This window comes from Sesamum indicum, linkage group LG3, assembly GCF_026168435.1.
Source record: "Sesamum indicum cultivar Baizhima isolate 11 linkage group LG3, ASM2616843v1, whole genome shotgun sequence".
Lineage (NCBI taxonomy): Eukaryota > Viridiplantae > Streptophyta > Magnoliopsida > Lamiales > Pedaliaceae > Sesamum > Sesamum indicum.
In genome coordinates, this window is record NC_142659.1 from 329058 (window position 1) to 347495 (window position 18438).

Below are 18438 nucleotides of genomic sequence, written 5' to 3' on the forward strand. Positions count from 1 at the left end.
ATTGCTGCTTCGAGGGCGCTCCCATGATTTAGTACTGGACGTCCTGGAGGCCTCTCTGTAGGCACTCCAGACGTGCGGGCCACTGAGGAGGGATATCCTGTTGAGCTTGCGAAGGGGATCCTTAGCCTCCTGCGACTGGTAGTGCAAGGGTAGGGGTACCCTCTCACTTTTCTATTCTAGGACATCCACATCAAATAGAGTCGCCACGCGAGCTGGGGCTTGTCTCTCCTTTTGCTCTTGTATGTCTGTTGCGATCATCTGTTGTATGGTACCTAGGAGTGCTTAGGGTAATTCACCTGAAGAGGTGTTCGATGAGGTACTAAGGTGCAGAGGCTCAGTCAATAGGTTAGCAGGCCTGTGGGGTCCTAGGACCGTCGTCCCACTGGCGAGGGCCAGGGGTACCCCTATCACGACCTGCAGGGCCGGCACTACCAGCTGTCTCCACGGTCTTCTACTTGCTTAGTGCATTGCTAGGTGTTTTCTTGTTACTCGCATCTTTAACTCTGTGTTCCCACAGACAGCGCCACTTGATGCGTACAAAAATACTATGGGTCCAATGGATGGACTATCGTGTAAAGCTTGGGCCATCACGTATGCAGATCCTGAAGGGGGGACCTACAAAATCTACGTTAGCACTTCAACATCCGAGTTAGTATTGAATTCGAGATGATATAAAGTAAAAAAAAAAAAGCAAATTTAATTAAAAATTGAGATATGATGAATAAAGTTGATAAAAAGTGCAAGAATTTGTGACAATATGCTTATAGAGAGAGCTTAAGAGATAATTTTCAGACTAAAATAGTTGTTCCCCGCTTGGAGGGACCAAACTTGTATTTATAGAGAAGTGCCCCCGTTTGTTGGGGATCTGTCCCCCTCCCGAGACTCTTGCAGAGGTTGGTTGGGATGGTTTAATAAGGGATAAATCATCCTTATCCACAGTTGGATGTGCATTAGTAAGAGTCTTCTTCAGTTTGGGAGACCCATCGCTTACAAGGAGTCCTAGCCACTAGGGAGTCCCTCCTTGCTTATATGGTTCGAGGTGGCTACTGACAGCTAGGTCAATTGGGTGCCACATAGGAGAGCGGACTACCACTTGTGTGGGCCTTTTGGGCCGAATATCTTGTTGGGCAGTAACCATGGACCAAGTCAGGGAGTGTTCTGGGCCTTCTCAGAGCTTCTTGGTCACCTGGGTTGTCTGTGCTTGCATGTTCTGGGTTAGGGGCAGGGGCAGGGTTGTCCCAGGCACACACATCAAATACATATTACAAGCTCCACTTATTTTATCCAAATATTTTAATAACTTTTTATTATTTTAAATAAGATTTAAAATATTTGTATAAGCTCAACACATTTTAGAAAAAAATTCCAAGAATTTCTAAAATCGTATAAACCTAAATAAAAATTAAAAAAAAAACTCTGTATATATATACTTGGTTGGGGGTGCGGTGTTCTGACAGTTAGATCAGATGAGAAGCTTCTTAAGTTGGCAGAATTCAGAAGTGGGATGGGATGCAAGGAGGTGGTGGAACTTACCACATCTCTCTCTATTCACGTGAAAATTCAAAAAAGAAAAGAGTTTTCAACCCCACAAACACATGAATAATACAGCAAGCAATCGCTGCAGTACGCTCAAAGCGCAAAACAAATGTCTATTTTCTACCATTCATAATCATCACCAACCCCATTAATTTAAACTCAATAATTGAGCATTAATTACTGGATCTAAGCACATGATTTTCCTCTTTCTTCCCCCAATTTACGCAACAAAATAGCCTATACTATTAATTGAATTTAAAGAGACGAAAATTTAAATTTACCATTTACTATTAATTTCAAAAGTAGGTTTTACAAATCTTGTTTCTTATTAATTTTAATTATTTATATTTGTTTGGTGTAAAAATATGTCTGAAACATCATTAAAATGTATTACAGCTATGACGAAATTCATTTAACTATGGACATAACTATATCTCAGTAACATGCATACATGAAACGTTCAACATGATATTTTGAAATGTCTGACTTCCAACAACGACGGATGTAATCAACTCTAACCACATTCACAAGTATTACCAAAACATAAAAGACAACTTGCGAGTTCACATCACTAACATCCCAAAAGCTCAGATCTGATCACTTAAACACACAAAATACGCATGTGGTCTCAACCACGTAGCAAAGTCTTCAACTAACTCCAAAATGACCAGAACGTTTCATATAATTAACACAAAGTCAATGTGAGAAGCCACATCTATGCTCCATGTCTAGAATTTTACAAGGGAAACCATCACAAAGCGAGCACAACAGCTGCAGAGTCAGCAGCTTGACATTGTTATAGCTAAGACAGCATAAAGTTCTCACGTTTATTTGGAATACCCTTTTAGTATTCATTACTGTACAAATGAGTCTGCATTATATTGAGTTTCCATATCAAAGCGCGATCATCGATCCACAGTGACCAGCAATAAAACGGCTCGAATCAAACTGTGAAGACTTGTCTGTTTGGTGTTATTGTCAACCTTAAAGTCTGTAATTCTTCAGCATTTCTTCAGGGATTAAAGCAGATATTATGACCGGCCATCATTACGACTGTTTACAGGAAAACAGTATCAATTGGTAGCTTTTTCCCCAGCGTCCTTGTAAACCGAACCTGGAATTAGCTCCGTTAGGCTGCAAAAGAAGCAAAAGCTTTATTATGTTAACGGATATGATGTTTACTTATGGAGAAACTACGAAATCAGAAGAACATACCTAGGGGACTCGACACCAGATAATGGCACACTACTGGCGGATATGTTCCATTGCTCGTGAATGATTACAATATTGCCTTCTGTTGCTCCATTTGACTTTGTCGAACCAAGAATGCCAATGCTCGAGCTGTTCCTTGGCAAAATTCCCAAAGGGTGGCAACCTAATGATATACCTTGGTCAAAAAACTGCAGTAGAAGTCGAGCAAGGAATTTGTTGTCTCTCACAGTATCAAGGTATCAGATTGACAAACAGATCCAGATGATCAGACAAACATGCAAGCTTGTATCGAAAGATGAGGCTGGTGATAGTTATTCGAATATGTGGACCTTCAAGAACGTTGTTAATAAACATTTGGGAAATGCAGAGAGAAGGTTTGTTCAAAACTATTACCCCACTTGAAAATTTTCAGCAAAAACACGACTGCTAGGAAAATAATCGTGTCTCCTCATTTAAACTGAAAACTATAATTGATTTTGGATACCTTCAGCCATGAGATAGGAATTCGTATATTTTTCAAAAACTGCCATCAGAACTCAGCATAATAACAGATGAAATCATGGTTAAATCAATGTCCCTCGAGTCTGATTGATGGAGCTGAAAACCAACTTGGTTAAAAAAATGATTATGGCATTTTTCTCGATAACAACCCAAGCTATGGAGCAATCCATAGCTAACATAGATCTCCAAACCAATGAATTGATCGTGTTCTAGTAATTCAAAAGCAAGAAACCAAGTGAATGCATAAATAGCTCGATAGATCCCTTGAGAAAGTAAGAGCTAGAACCCATGGAGCATCAAATCTCGAATCAGTAACTGCAAATTTCATAAAATCCGCAATCAGCAATGGAGCATTACCTTGAAAAATGATCACAATGCAAAATAGAATGGTGAAGAGCATAGCTATCAAGTTGCCACTTGATGATGCCGAAGCCGACGACACCTTTGCCGCTTTCATTCTCTTCAACACCTTCATTCGCTCAATCCGGGCACGCTTGATCCTGGCAAGTTCAGAAATCTCTTTGATCAACTTTTGATCAGCTGCGTCCAGCGACAATCGCCTCGGAGGGCGTGGGGGCTTAGGTGGCTTTTTAGCACTCATCGAGAACCGCTTTTCCTTCTTAGTTTTCTTCCCTGAATCTGGAGAAATTCCACCCAGAATTTTCACATTGCTCGATGGGCTCACTGAATTTTCGCAGTCGGCTAACTCATCTGCGCTCGTAGGCATACCACAGACCGTGAAGGAAGGTAAATTTCCAACCTCAACATCTGAAAACTCAGGATCTCCAGCTTTCTTGGTCCTATCCACACAGCTCTTAATGTCAATGACAATGTCCCTTTCTTTCATCAGAATACGATCAAATTAGCTCCTTTCTTCTCAAGTTCACTGTCAAGAATTCAAATTAACCTCTGAAGATTAACCCAAAACGCAATTTAAATTAGTGGCCCAGAAGTAATTTTTTCAAGAAAACAAAGATTTTCTAACAGAAACCTGTATACATTAGACAAGAATTCAAGCAAAAAAGAGATGATCAGTAATTCTAGAACCACAACTGTTTCGCTCAAACAGTAAATAAATATAGAGTCACGGTAAAATTGGAAGTACAGAACAATCAGAAAATCAGTAAGAGTATATTACACTGGAATTGAAGACAATGAATGGGATTCCTCAAATGATTGATTGTGGGCAAAGAAAGGAACAAAAAACAGAATACAAAATCAATTATTGGTATGGAAAAAGAGAACAAAATATAGTTGTGAACCACGTATATTGGCAGAGGAAACATAAGCAAAATCATGGAGGCCAGCTATATATATAATAAAAAAAACAAAGTGTTTTCTTTTCTTTCCCTTTTGTTTTTTGGGGGGTAGGTTCAGAAAAGGAAGCCATTAGCAAGCAGCATTCGTCAAATGCTTTTATAAATATACATTACTACTATATACAGAAAAAGGAATTACCTTGGGAAAATCAAGAATGCCCAGATCCAACGAAGGCAATATCATCAAATGGCACTGAGAAATATGAAACGAAAACCCAAGTACACAATCAAGATCCAATTTTTCTTCTCTCTCTCTCTCTCTCCAGTCTTTCTTGGCTTCTCTCCCTCTGTTTCACTAGTTACCACTGACGCTATTGAACTATATGACAGAAAAAGATTTAAGTGGGCTCTTCAAGACTCAATTTTCCTCCGCTTCTATCACTATCTTGAGGGTTACCACCACCAACTGCATTCATATATAAAGGGACACCGAAAAATGTTTGAATAGTGTGTGTTGTGTGGGAGAGAGAGTAAAGAGAGAGAGACAAATGGAGATAAGCGCACGAGGATTTGGGCCTGAGGTAACAACCGGGAAAGTGGAGGTTTTATGAAGTTGAGCAATTGTTTATTCGATGGAATTATTGCTACACATTGCATCTATCATTTCTTATTTATCAAATGTAGATTTGAATTTGAAAGTGACAGCCTATGAGCTATGGGAACTCAAACTGAGATTTTGTCCCCTCAACTTTTCATTTTTCTTCCTTTGCCTTCGTTTGCAGATCAGTATCTCCACCGACAGCCTCTCTAACTCCTGTGAGAGATTTTCTTTTTTTTTTTTTTTTCCCTTTTTCTGAGTCATAATTTCTGTACAACTTTTCTTTTGGTATAACATAAATTTTATTAATAGAAAAATAATATGTACAACAAGCACTATAATAGCAAGGTTATAGGCGCCAACCTATCTCCACTCAATATGTCCAAACTCGAGTTATACAAGAAAATTTAGTTGGATAATAATTTAGGGTATATTACAAATAGCTCTTTTAAAATTTATCTTAATTACAAATATCTTCTTATTATTTAAAAAATTACAAATATTATGATAAATACCTCCATACAGTGAGTTGTCAAAGAGGTATTTATTAAGGTATTTATAAAATCAAAAAAACTATTTATAATTTTTTATATAACAAAAAAATATTTATAATTATAATAAATTTTCCAATAATCTATACGAACCCGTTGATTACTTGATATTCAGTATTGGTACGTTCCATCTCTCAATAAAGCCATATGAACACTTTAAAATTAATAATTAGTGAAGCATGTGACAGCGTTCTTACATTCTTAGAACTTAAGACAAAGTGTTGAGACACGATATTTTTGAAGATTTTAAAGTGATCATAGGGGCAAATAGCAATTCATGTTGTGTAGGTGGGAAGATGTTTGGGCCCATTTCTTGCAATTATTTTATACATCTATGAGTCATGTGTAATGGGCCTTTCCTATTCTTCCAATTAATGCTAACAATATGGACTTCTCTCCACCCCAACAACACACACACGCGACAAACAACACTAATTTTGATAGAAGAATTCTTTAGACCACGTAAAAATCATCGTTGCTTTATGTTTATTTTGTGTGTGTTCTTTCTTTTTATTCACAATCTGTCAAACGATTTCCTAGTATATGAAGGCTGTGCCACTTCATGAACTCCGGTTCATTAAGCATATGTGAAATTCCCTTACATATAACTTGCTCAAAGGAGTCTCGCAAGGAAAATATGAAATCATGCGTGCATTTGCAATTTGATCTCATTAACGTTGCACCACAGCGAATATCTGTTTGTTTCCGGAAAAAGGGCAGAAAGCAAATTTTTATTTTTGATAGGAAAATGAGAATAATCCTCTGAGAGCAACCTAGTAACAAATCTTTTCTACCCAACATAAGACGTTCATCTGGTGGAGCGACAAGCTAAACCTCCACGATGGCAGCACCACTCGACGGCTTAGATGCAAAAATGTATAGGTCAACATCGTTTTTCTTGATCACACCTTTGTCGATTCTCGATTTATAGTATTGCTCCTGAAAATATAGCACGACGAAATTGATGTCACAGACATGCTCATGGTCGTCAGGTCAAGAAAGACACAGCAAATGCTAACCTTCAACTTAAGGATAAATTGTGGGACGATACTCTCCTTCACCAGAGCAACGGCACAACCACCCCATCCAGCTCCGGTAAGCCTTGCACCAAGGGCACTATTGTCACGACAAATCTTGACGAGCTCTTCCAATTCAGGGCAGCTGATTATCGGAGGTCATATGAGGGATAAGTAAATAACAAGAATCGGAAACACGACATTGCTATGATAGAACATAACCTTAACAATTGCCATACATAGGAAAACGCAACTTAAACTAGATTGGATTTTCTATTACAACTCCATACTACATCTTGTATTATATTTATCAAATACACGTCACATATATAACATTTTTTCTTAAATAAGTAGATGACGTAATTTTTGTATACACTACATACATTTGTTAAATGTAATGTAAAATGCAATAGGATTTGCAACAAAATTTCAATTCATCAACAAATCACCATACTTCTACAGGATAATTACACCAGCACCTATTGTGATTTAGGCATATAATACTACTGAATATTATACTTGTACTCCCTGGAGTCATGTTTTTAAGTTACAAATACCCTTGAAGACTGAATAGTAGAGTGTATCTGCAAAGTACAATATGACCTTATTGGTGCAAGTATAATTTCTAAAAACTTGAGGGGTTGATTTGTAGTATGCTTAAATTCATAAGGTGTCTTTGTAATAGTTCCTACTTTTACTTCAGAAATGAGGATGGACTTTTACCTGCACTCATACAACACGCTGCAGCTATAGTGGCTATCATTCATGAGGGCACCAAGCTTCTTCAGCATGTCTTCTTCACTGCGATAAGAAATCCACAACTCAACAATTTCAAGAGTTTTAGAAAAAGTCGGGACTTATTTCAAACTTCAATATAAGCACTCAGATTCCAGAAAAAATTAGTGCTTCACGACTATAACTACACAAGCACAGTAAATGGAATTGTAATAACATAACCTGAAACAAAAACAGTTTCTGAATTTTGATGTAAGAAAAGTAGAAGGATAGACTTAGGCAAGCACCAGTTCAATATTCATTAGTATTTTAATTTGTAGAGAACTTGTGTCAACTCACCTTGACTTTGATGACACAGTATCTTTGAAAGCATAGACACGTTTGGCTTCTGAGTAGACATGAGCAGCTCTCTGAAAATCGTTTCAATATAACATTAAATACCTTCTTTAAAAGGTCATCAAAATGTTGTTCGCTTCATCCAAAACAGTACGAGAGCAAATATAATACAAGATCGAAAAACAAGCAATTTCAGAAGTTTCCCAACAGGATCTTACTCAGTAATTATATTTCCATGATGCCTTTATCCCTCTTGGAATTCTAATAAGCTGACAAGAAGGTTGCAGAAATGTCGAGAAGAATCTTATCGTAAAACTAAATAGAAATTGCAAATTCACCTGGTGTAACTTAAAATGCTTGGCAGCTCTCAGCACATCCAAGGAAGAAGGGGAATTGGCAAAGACAGTTGGCAGCTTTTCGTTGATGATTTGCTCGATTTCTTCACTGCTGTAAGGTTCTTCTTTCAAGAATTCCTGTAGATATGTGACCAACCATTAGACCTGATGCTTAGAAAAGTCCCACAGTATCCGCAAGAAAGAAACTAGCAAATTTAAGTTAAGGCTGTTACAACGTAAGGTGCTATGCAATAACGGCCCAGTGGTGTCGACAATGCGCAAGTATTATTAAAATGTAATAAGCAGAAATATATGAATCTTGCAACAATATTGTCTTACAGAACTTTTCAAAGATAGACATGCATACCTTGACAGCAAGACCTGGGTCAGAAGATCCACGTGTGCCAGCAAATGATACACACAGAGCTTCAACATCGGAAAGCGTCTTGACCTCGGTTATCGCCTTTTCAGCTTTTAAACCAAGCTTTATGCCTAATACAATCTGCAAATGGCCTAATAATTATTTAATTGCAGAGATAGGAGGAAAAACGAGGAAAAAGGAAATCATGCAATCTTTCATTTAATATGTTAGAAAAATCAAAGTCAAGACAAATTGTACAAATGCATATAAAATAAATGCAACATATTGGGAAACATAGTGATAGAAAAACGCACAGCAGCTAAACGGCATTCAACAACCCTGTTGTTGTAATTAGTTGCGGCAGTAACTGCCTTCTGAGATTCAGCCAGTGAGTGTGCTATAACAAATGTCCCACCAGCAGGGAGCTGCACCTCAGTAGCGCGAATAGGGTTGAAATCAATTAGTGCTGCGAAGCCAGATCGAGCCATGACTGATATTGCCTGTCGATCAAGCAATAAAATTTCAGGTAAGTAACGGGTAATAGAGAGAACTTCTACTTCATGAGGAAATATTGAGTAATCATCATGGAAGCAATAAAACAGAAACTGGAGTACAAAAATTACCTGGTCCATTCCACCAGATTGAGTTCCGATGTGTCTTTCACACTCACAAGTAAGTTGAGCAAGGTCTTTCTGGAAAATGAAATTTTGAAAAACAAAAACAGAGTTTAAAGATAGAAACAAAAATTACGGATTGATATCTATTCATACTCCTCGGCTAACAGAACCAAAAAGCATAAAAGCCAATGTGTAAAATGTTCATGTAAATGCAATGACTTGGGTTCACTAGTAGCAGAATGATCAAAAAAACTGAGAAATACGGGAACACCTTTGGATAGTTTTCTCCCATTACAGCCATTATAGCAATTGTAGAAGAGCAAACAAATGCAGCAGAGCTCGATAAACCAGATCCTACATAAGAAAAAAGAATACAACTGAAAAATAAGGCAATAGCATTAATCAATACACTCGTCTTCGTTTACTGCTTAGCTTAGATCTAAACATTCATAGACTTGGGTGAAAATACCAGTTGGAACAATCCCATCAACAACCACCTGGAGCCCAACCGTTCTATCTACATTTCTCCCATTTGATTTGGCATACTCATAAAAACCTTTGTACCTGAAACAAAATCAGAGGATTTTATTTTAGGATATCACAAGTTATAATTTGTAAATGATCTTTGTAGTAACATATTCCATCATAAACCTCTCAGAACTGTCCTAACAGAATCGATTAAATCAACCACCTACATACACATATCAAAATCTGCTCAAAAGGAAATTCAAGAAACCAAAAAAGGCATCTTACCCACAAATAAAATAGTGACCCCATTTGTGATTCTTCAAGTCAATTTCCTGAAAAACAAAATGGGCCTCGTTCAACGAGCTATATTGCAACAAGAAAATGAAACATCAATACATCAAGTGACCCCTTGTCCAACTTCTATTTACAATAGAACATAGATATCATTCTCCGATCCCCAATTTGGCACATGCAAGTTTGAAGCTTCAACAGTTTTAACAAAGACATGATTCTACTGATTGGGTTCGACATTATTAAAGGTAATTAAATTCATTAGATTGCCTTAATTACATGCATTACGTTTAAAGAACACATCTTTTCTGCATGACCATGGATACAAATCCAAATTTCATGAAAAGATCTTTCATTTCAACTGATGGAAATTCTGTAGCAGAGTCCAATATCTAGCCATAAACTAGATGGTACAAGAATAAGTTTTACTATACACATTCACAATCACATAATACAACCACCCGCCCAAAACACACACACAGATGCAGAGATATATATAAAGAATTTTACACACATACATATTCACACACACATTCTTGATTACTGTCACCATTCTTCATTTGAGATCATGCACTCATATACCTAATCAACCAAACTAAGTATCACCGTAATACCTGATCAGGATCTGCAGGATAAGTACACATAGTATACTTCTCACTGTTGACATTCGCGATCCGAAGCACCTTCTCCCCCTCCACTTTCCGTATTGCCACAATCGTATCTTGCCTGATCGCCATCGGCAACACTGAGTAACCTTCATAGTCGATGTGCTCTCCAATCAAATTCACCCTCCCTACACAGAATTAAAACAAGAATAAAAACAATCACAATTCAAACAAAAAATCCAGTTTCAAAGTCAACCGACAAGATTACGGATAAAAAAGCAGTTTCTTGTACGCATAGAATACCTGGAGATCGTGCATAGATATCAGGGGGGTGACCAAAGAATTCATTGAACTTGGATTTCAGTTTGCTAAATCGGAGCTCGGCTTCTTCAAGGTGTGACCCGGTTCCATAAACGGGTTCAAGAGACTTGAAAACGGGCACCGGCAGTTCCTCATGCCTCGCCATGGATTCTGCAACTGAATAATTTATCCGGGTCCTTCTGTTTTCAACTTGAATGTGAAACAGAGGAAAGAAGAGAGTGATAGTGTTGTATATATGGAGCAGTAAGAGAGGTTAGAGCTGAGTAAATGTAGGAGTCAGGTGGGGCGGGTTGGTTGGGATGGGCCACACCAAAAAATTTAATCTTTCTTAGTTGGGTTGGAGGAAAAAAGAAAAAGATTCTGGATAGGATGACAAACCATCATCATCAATTCTGGGACATATACATTATTTTCATATGAATTCAACCAAATGCATATATATATATATATATATATATTAAATCCTATAAATTATCTACATTAATGTTAAAATTATTCCGTCCTCCGCCGAACTTTAGTGTAGTTATTTGTAATTTTTTTATAATTTGAAAAAATTACATTTTCATACGTTAATGTATATCTGGAGATATATCTACACTCTTATAAGAATAGTTTGGTCAAAAAAAAATTATTTCACCCGTAATAAGTCAATTGGGATAAGATATAAGTTTTATTATACTTTTTTGCTAATATCAGAAAATTTTGTAAATTATAACTAGTTGAAAAATCTATTTATTAGACTGAAACATATGTTAAGAATATCAAATGTAATTTTTCAAACCACGTCAATTTTAAATATAATTATATCAAACCTAAAAAAGAATGATATAGTTACCCTAAAATTTGTGTAACAATATATGATATGATTCACATCAATCAATATTTTTCATATTCCATCTTTACTAACAAAATATAGAGAGACATGAGTTTGAGACAAGCTTGTCTTTTATATTTTTGCAAGAGTAGCACTTCCATATGTCTTTGTACTAATAAAAGTATAAGAATTTCAGCATCACGGACTCCATCAACCTTAAACCTAACAACCTTTTCGAGATAACAGCACTACCAATCTTGATTCAAAAATTATTTATAGTTATTATAATATTTTGGGTTAAATACCCTTTGCATCCTTAATTTATATCTTTTGTCTCATTTACACTCTTAAAGTATGAAAGGTAACAAAAACATCCATCACAAAATAATTTGGCTTCGATAAAACAAAAATGCTCTTCTCACTTACCCCTATATTTTTTTATTCTGATTTTTAAAATATATTTTGTTAAAATATCTCTCTCAAACTATTTTTAGTAATTTAAAATTTTACTCATATTTTATTTTAAAAATAACATTTATAAATTATAATTTTTTATAAATTATGGAACACAAAAAATATTTATAAGCTCAATATATGCTAATATATTTTACAAAGTAAATAAATTATGTTGAAAAATACATGTAAATATGTGTTAATCTATAATGCATATAATATTATAGAAAAATATGTTATATAACTTATAAATTTTTATTCAATTACATGTCCACATAATAAAAATATATCATATCATTACTTAAAAATATAGAATATTATATATTAATTATGTTATAGGTTTGCATAGTTTACAGTATATATATGTTCGATGTAATATTTAAATTTATATTAATAATTTATTTTTAAAAAAAATCAATGTATATAACAATACATGCAAAAATTATATAATTTTTTTATTAATTGTGTACAAAATATAAAAATTATAAATTTATGGAGTTTATATAAATACTATACTCAATATAAAAATTATAAATGGTTGGATAGTGTTTATTTTAAATAAAAAATTTATAATAATTGAGATTATATTTAGAAAAATGATTGTAATAGAGATATTTTAGGGGTGTAAATAATAAAGGTATTTTTGTCATAAAAAATAGTGTATATCATGTGAAACCATTTTATTACGTTTTATAATTCAGGAATGAAAATGCACTTTGTGTATAGTTCAAAAATGGAAGATGTATTTCACCCTAATATTTTCAATCGTCTCTGTAAGCATCAATATCTAACAAAAACTATTATAATAATTATATCCTACTCAATAATACCAACTATTACAATAGCCAACAACTTTTATTATGCAATAGACAACATCCTAAATACCCAACGAGTTTTAAACCTATAATCTCTAAAATCATTGGATTTGAATTTCACCAATTCAACTAAACCTGATTAGCTGTATATCATTCAGATGTGGATAAATCTATCAGTTCCAACCAAACGCTGCACATGACCTCCTACCCATCATCCATAATTTTACCCACCAATACCCTATTCCTACTCATTTTCATTAACGATAATTACACCCTCTTTTTTTTAAAAAAAAAATTAAGTATAATTACATATAAATTTTTTATAATTTTAAAAAATTATATTTATTATTTACGAGGTTTGTATATATCTAACAAACAGAATATTTCTTTAATCAAAATTCATCAAATTCACTGATATTAATAAAATAGTTAAATAAAAATTTATATTTACCCCTAATTAACTTATTACTGATTTATTGTAAGTTAAATATTATTTTTTACCAGAATATCCTTATGCATCTTCACATGCTAATACAGGAGGTATATCTTCACCCTTATAAAGGTAGTTTGGTCATAAAAATATTTGTTTGACCAACAATAAGTCAATTGCTGACAAAAATAGATTTTCATTCAATTTTTTTGCTAATATTAATAATTCAATGAATTTTAAATAATAGAATGACCTAATTGTTAGATAAAAATAAATTTTAAGAACATTAAATGTAATTTTTTGAATCATAAAAAATATACATGTAATTACACCAAAAATTATGAGGGAATGGACTAATTATCCCTTTCAATAATTATGGGCATCTCTAGTTGCACCATCGCATAGTATTATTGGAAAATTTATGGCCCAAGACCGAAAATAGGGAGGCCCAATACACCCACTTGGATGGCAATGGTTTTGGTCAAACCCACGATCCACCGACTCACAACCCGACCTGTCCCAACCCGGATTGGTTACTTATTTTCTACCTAACCCTTATATTCTCTCATATCTCACATCTCTCTATTCCCTCTCTGTGATTCACTTTCCTATTGCAATAATGGTCTTCTTCAAAAAGCAAGCTGATGGTTTATGGAAGGTGATCCCTATCTTCCATCTCCATCTCTTCTCTCGGCCCTATAAATAGGAGACTCATTCTCCTATCTTATAACAGTGAACTATTCCGATAAGATCAGTGCAAATTTTTGTGAAATAGAGAGATTGAAGGTCTCAATGACCGTGTTCTAAGAAGATTTGTGTGATCGAGGGTTATAGCCTTTGTGGCAAGGGTTTTGTGCCAAAATCGTGTGCAATCGTGGGTTTTATCTTAAGGCTGCCGATCTTAGTGATCGTGAGTAAGCCTAAGAAATGAATTTGGCTCTTTGAGCCTTCGTTTGATCAATTATTTTCGCTGCTTTATGTTGATATAATTTCTTATTAATATCTTGTATATTTTTGTATATTATTTCTACAATAATGTTATGAACTCTCCACCGAATACCTATGATGAATTCTTGTACCTTAACCTTACTTGGAGAATAGTGCAAGTGTATAAGAAATGTTGCATTTAAATGAAAGCTGAAGATGTGGGTTAGTTAAACAGTTAAAGAAGAATAAGTGAATAGTTAAGAGGAGTGGGTAGTCCTATTGTGCTGGCCCTAACATCATTACAAACCAATCACTTATATATGTGCTCTATATATCAAATCTTGGTAATTTTTAAGTATACCCTCAGCCCATCAATAAATATTTCTAGAACCCATCTTTCATGAGTTATATTCAATAAATATTTCTAGAACCCATCTTTCATGAGTTATATATATACACTATTATAAAAAATAAAATTATTGATGGCATCAATTTTTTATTGTTTCATTTTATTCTTTTAAATAAAATAATCTATAATAGTAATTTTAATATATTTTTAATTATTTTAAAATTATAATTTTTTTTCCTCTCAACCCACTACTCTATTTTTCTCTCTCATGTTCTCCATATTTTTTGCCCTCACAAACTTTCATAATTTTAATAAATTCTATTATAATTAATTTTTTCTCTCTCACATTCTTCATATTTAATTTTTTTACAAGCTTCCATATTTTTAGTAATCCCTAAATTATAACGTTTCTTTGTTTCTTTTTTTTTTTTCCTCAAATACCTTTTTTTTAATCACTTCACTACGTTTTGTGCCTTTTTATAATTTTATTTCCTTCATCCCACATTATAATTTTTTATATGCTCGTGAGAATTAATGTGTATGTAACAACAACTAATAAATATACTTGGAAAATAATGCCTGAAAATTTGATGACAACTTAGAACAGTTTATTGCACACAAGCAGTCCAAATTAACAAACCTCGGAATACATATATATGCATGCTGGAATAATGACATTGACATTCAACAACATTAACATACAAACAAGAGTTACTTAATAATTATAGCCCTTGATCTATATATGTTGACAACAAATTCATGAGCCCAGTTGATTGACAGCCCTACAGTTTGTACGAACTTCACCGTCCCCTCCATTTGCCTGCTGCAGCCTTCCCATTTTCAGCATTGCCATCTTGAAATCCTCAAAAAATGCCCCCATATCTCCCGCATAACACTCGATAATACCACGTGTCTCCTCGTTCCCGGTGAGCAGCGCCTGGTCGGACCCAAGCAAACCCTCACCAGAGACAAGGTTCACATAGTACTGATTGTCGAACGTCGTCGGGGTTATATGGTCTAGGTCTGCTAATGTTGTGTTGGCATCAGATTGTGAGCATAGTTGCTGCAGTGACTCCAGGTATTCCAGGTTAACATCAGGGCTATTGGCAATACTGCTGCTACTGTTTATACGAGCGCTGAACGTAGAGCATCGAGCTTTCCCCATGGTGTGCGCACCTGCTCATGCAAGGAGATTACAACTAACATTCAATGCTCATATCATCTAAAAAATTAAACAGTTATGGAGGAAAATCATTTAATATTTAATATTTCTAACAACAGATATCATGGAAGTGAACGAGGTTGAATTCTTAATTTACCAGAGAGTGCGACCAAATCTTGGAGTGAAAGGCCGACATTTTGGAATTTAGACACCAATGTGGCTACATCAGAATTCGGTCCAGGTATGTTGTTGTTGGCTGCTGTCTTGCTGGCACTCAAACTATCCCTCCTGCCCATTTCCACTTCCCATCCAGGTCCACCTGACTACAAATTTTTGTGAAAGATTTAGTACTCCAACTTTGATTTTATTACACCAACTGTCATCCTTAATTACTCGCACAATGTCAAGAATATCATACCAGAAACACACACACAAAATAACATACCAAAACGACAGAATCTCTGGCTGCAATGGCAAGAATATCAGCACAAGACACTGTTTGGGGACAAACATATTCAAGATCAGCTTTTATTGCATCAATCACTTCAAATCCCCTTAATGAATTGGTGTTTGGAGCTGCAGTTTTCTCTCCAACGAAATTTGGTGTGTCGTCCAGCAACACCGATGCATCACAACCCTGAAATTGTTGTCTCCCAAAACTTATACAAGTACAAGAAAATAGTGATATATATATATATATGTAAGAAATTAAACCAGAAAAGAACTTGCGTTAACGAAACAATCGTGGAAATGTAAGCGAAGCAAAGAAGCAGCCATCCTAGGATCATCAGAAACCGCCTTTTCTACCCAAGAAAAGATGATCGGTTCTGCCTCAGGGCAGCTGTTTATGTAGAAACCAAAGGTTAATGTAATACTGGCACCATCAATGCATGTTGCTGCCTCGTTTAACGTTGTTGTGTTCTGTTTGCTAGCAAATGTTGCTGAAAATTTGAGCAAGATCAAGCAGACAATAAGTACTAATAAGTGTTGGCCTGCCATTTTCTTGTAATCTAGTCTTGAGTGAAGCATATGTATGTTTCGAAGACGATCATTAGAGTGTGAGAGTATATATAGAAGTGACTGCTTTGTACTTTTTTGCACATTATAGGAAGAGTTTTGGTTATGTTAGAAGAAGACATTGTCAAGACAAGAAAAGGTCTTTCTATGAGATCACGAGGATGTAATGAGCTCACTCGACAACTGTTTACCTAATGCCATGTGCTCTCTCGTTAATTTTTTATTTTTCGTTCACGTCGTATTTGAATTTTAGCCGAAAAAAATCACATTAAATGCATTTTTCTTTCTGTAGTTGAGACTATTTGATATTGTCTTCCTTTAATTCTGTAAGGCCACATTTTGATCAGATATCTTTTTAATTTTTTGCTATTTTAGTCTTTCTATTCGGAGTGCAACTCTACCGACGAGAAAAGTGAACTATGGTGGAAAAAATGAACTGAAATCGTGAAAATTAAAAAATGTAGGATGAAATGCTATCCTAAAAACTTAGAGGACAAAATAACTAACACAAATGGGCTAATGAAAATAAAAAAAAAAAAAAAAAACCCAATTTTAATCTGCCACGTGAAAGGCACATATATCTTTCCGACAAAAATAGTAAACTTTAGGTAAAAAAGAATTAAAATCACAAAAATTAAAAAGATGTAAAATCAAAATATTATTTTAAAAATATTAAAAGATGAAAATACAGAATTACCTTAAACTACACGATGAAAAATACGTTTAAGCCAAAAAAAATCGTCAATTGAAAGTTATATTCATGATATAGCAATGAGTTGAATATGGGCCTGAAGTAAGCCCTTCAAAATTTCAAATGATTGATGACATAGCAATGAGTTGAAAATGGGCCTGAGTTTGGAGGACCTGTATAGGGATTCTGACCCAAATAAAAAAAGTGTCTTGCATGAACGTATATAACAAGTGTGAAGATTGCTAAATTATAGATAATTATTGTGTAGAATGTAGACTGACTCAATAATTTTGTGGTTGCGAGTCTTTCTGAACCACATGCTCTTTTAGCTTCTTTCATTAAGTTAGACAACTTTCCCGAGCATTAGATTTTGATTTTTCATGTAAAGACTCCTTATTTACAATGTATAGGATTCTTTGAAATTTTAGCATTAATAAACGGGTACCCAAACCCAGACGACTTTTGAACGTATAATATTCCACATGTTCCCCACAGGCATGAAAGAATTTCCAGTATCTTTGGCTTTAAAAGTCATATAATAAGATGTTTACAGCGTTGAAAATTGTGATTTCAATATCACTTAATTATGAAGGTTTTCTGGTGTATATATATATGTGACATTAAAGGGATCTAACTTTTGACTGAAAAAAACAAAAAAAGAATTTGCTTTAATATAAGAATTAAGGATGTTTTCCACGTATCAATTAATAATATACGGAAATTTGGAGGTGAGTATAATTGTTGTGCATATGGTGTTGGCAGAGAATAGAGAATATATATTGTTATTATGTTCACACCTCTTTACAGTTCGAAATCTGATTCCCTATGCATTGGATCATATGGATATTGATATATGGTTGTCAGTTGTCACCTCAAATTTAATTTCCAGAGAGAGTTTGATGATTGCATATTTGGAAATGATTAATCACTTTTCAACAACACTTTGATCCACTACACTTTGCATCAAATTCAAAATCCATATGTGGGTTTAGTCGTTTTTGCAATGTTTGAGTGCATTTTTCTTCTTTTCTTCATTTT

General features: G+C 34.7%; 3 protein-coding genes across 6 annotated transcripts; all 3 read right to left on the reverse strand.

The window, feature by feature from the left end:
• Positions 1 to 2189: 2189 nt before the first annotated feature.
• LOC105156833 (uncharacterized) lies at positions 2190 to 5297 on the reverse strand. Of its 3 annotated transcripts, none has more exons than XM_011073066.3 (4): positions 4708 to 5297; positions 3607 to 4158; positions 2752 to 2911; positions 2190 to 2670 (listed from the first exon to the last, which is right to left on the reverse strand). In XM_011073066.3, exons 2-4 carry the CDS (start codon positions 4094 to 4096, stop codon positions 2610 to 2612), a joined length of 711 nt encoding a protein of 236 aa, XP_011071368.1. In that variant the 5' UTR covers positions 4097 to 4158; positions 4708 to 5297; the 3' UTR covers positions 2190 to 2609. The 3 variants fall into 3 exon arrangements, with proteins under 3 accessions (XP_011071368.1, XP_011071367.1, XP_011071369.1); XM_011073065.3 differs by having other exon boundaries at positions 3607 to 4135; positions 4708 to 5295; XM_011073067.3 differs by lacking the exon at positions 4708 to 5297 and adding an exon at positions 4388 to 4634 and having other exon boundaries at positions 3607 to 4135.
• A 996-nt stretch (positions 5298 to 6293) lies between these two features.
• On the reverse strand, positions 6294 to 10999 carry LOC105156834 (galactokinase). Of its 2 annotated transcripts, XM_011073068.3 has the most exons (13): positions 10725 to 10991; positions 10431 to 10609; positions 9811 to 9857; positions 9527 to 9621; positions 9329 to 9411; positions 9064 to 9132; positions 8755 to 8940; positions 8447 to 8581; positions 8083 to 8217; positions 7748 to 7818; positions 7397 to 7474; positions 6677 to 6818; positions 6294 to 6596 (listed from the first exon to the last, which is right to left on the reverse strand). In XM_011073068.3, exons 1-13 carry the CDS (start codon positions 10885 to 10887, stop codon positions 6486 to 6488), a joined length of 1494 nt encoding a protein of 497 aa, XP_011071370.1. In that variant the 5' UTR covers positions 10888 to 10991; the 3' UTR covers positions 6294 to 6485. The 2 variants fall into 2 exon arrangements, 1 of the variants encoding a protein (XP_011071370.1); XR_016064360.1 differs by lacking the exons at positions 6294 to 6596; positions 6677 to 6818 and having other exon boundaries at positions 7403 to 7474; positions 7963 to 8217; positions 10725 to 10999.
• A 4288-nt stretch (positions 11000 to 15287) lies between these two features.
• Positions 15288 to 16691, reverse strand: LOC105156835 (peroxidase superfamily protein). The gene is made up of 4 exons (XM_011073070.3): positions 16422 to 16691; positions 16138 to 16329; positions 15850 to 16015; positions 15288 to 15706 (listed from the first exon to the last, which is right to left on the reverse strand). The coding sequence occupies exons 1-4, from the start codon at positions 16689 to 16691 to the stop codon at positions 15288 to 15290; spliced, it is 1047 nt and encodes a 348-aa protein (XP_011071372.2).
• Positions 16692 to 18438: the final 1747 nt, after the last annotated feature.

Excerpts from the sequence above, each read along its gene's own strand:
- LOC105156835 (XM_011073070.3), bottom strand. The coding sequence starts at position 16,691 with ATGGCAGGCCAACACTTATTAGTACTTATTGTCTGCTTGATCTTGCTC. Across the intron at positions 16,330-16,421 it reads TCCACGATTGTTTCGTTAAC|GGTTGTGATGCATCGGTGTT; the intron begins GCAAGTTCTTTT and ends CAACAATTTCAG. Across the intron at positions 16,016-16,137 it reads CCAGAGATTCTGTCGTTTTG|TCAGGTGGACCTGGATGGGA; the intron begins GTATGTTATTTT and ends AAAAATTTGTAG.
- LOC105156834 (XM_011073068.3), bottom strand. The coding sequence starts at position 10,887 with ATGGCGAGGCATGAGGAACTGCCGGTGCCCGTTTTCAAGTCTCTTGAA. Across the intron at positions 10,610-10,724 it reads TATCTATGCACGATCTCCAG|GGAGGGTGAATTTGATTGGA; the intron begins GTATTCTATGCG and ends AATTCTGTGTAG. Across the intron at positions 7,475-7,747 it reads ACTGTGTCATCAAAGTCAAG|TGAAGAAGACATGCTGAAGA; the intron begins GTGAGTTGACAC and ends TTCTTATCGCAG.
- LOC105156833 (XM_011073066.3), bottom strand. The coding sequence starts at position 4,096 with ATGAAAGAAAGGGACATTGTCATTGACATTAAGAGCTGTGTGGATAGG. Across the intron at positions 2,912-3,606 it reads CATTGTGATCATTTTTCAAG|GTTGCCACCCTTTGGGAATT; the intron begins GTAATGCTCCAT and ends GTATATCATTAG. Across the intron at positions 2,671-2,751 it reads TCTGGTGTCGAGTCCCCTAG|CCTAACGGAGCTAATTCCAG; the intron begins GTATGTTCTTCT and ends CTTCTTTTGCAG.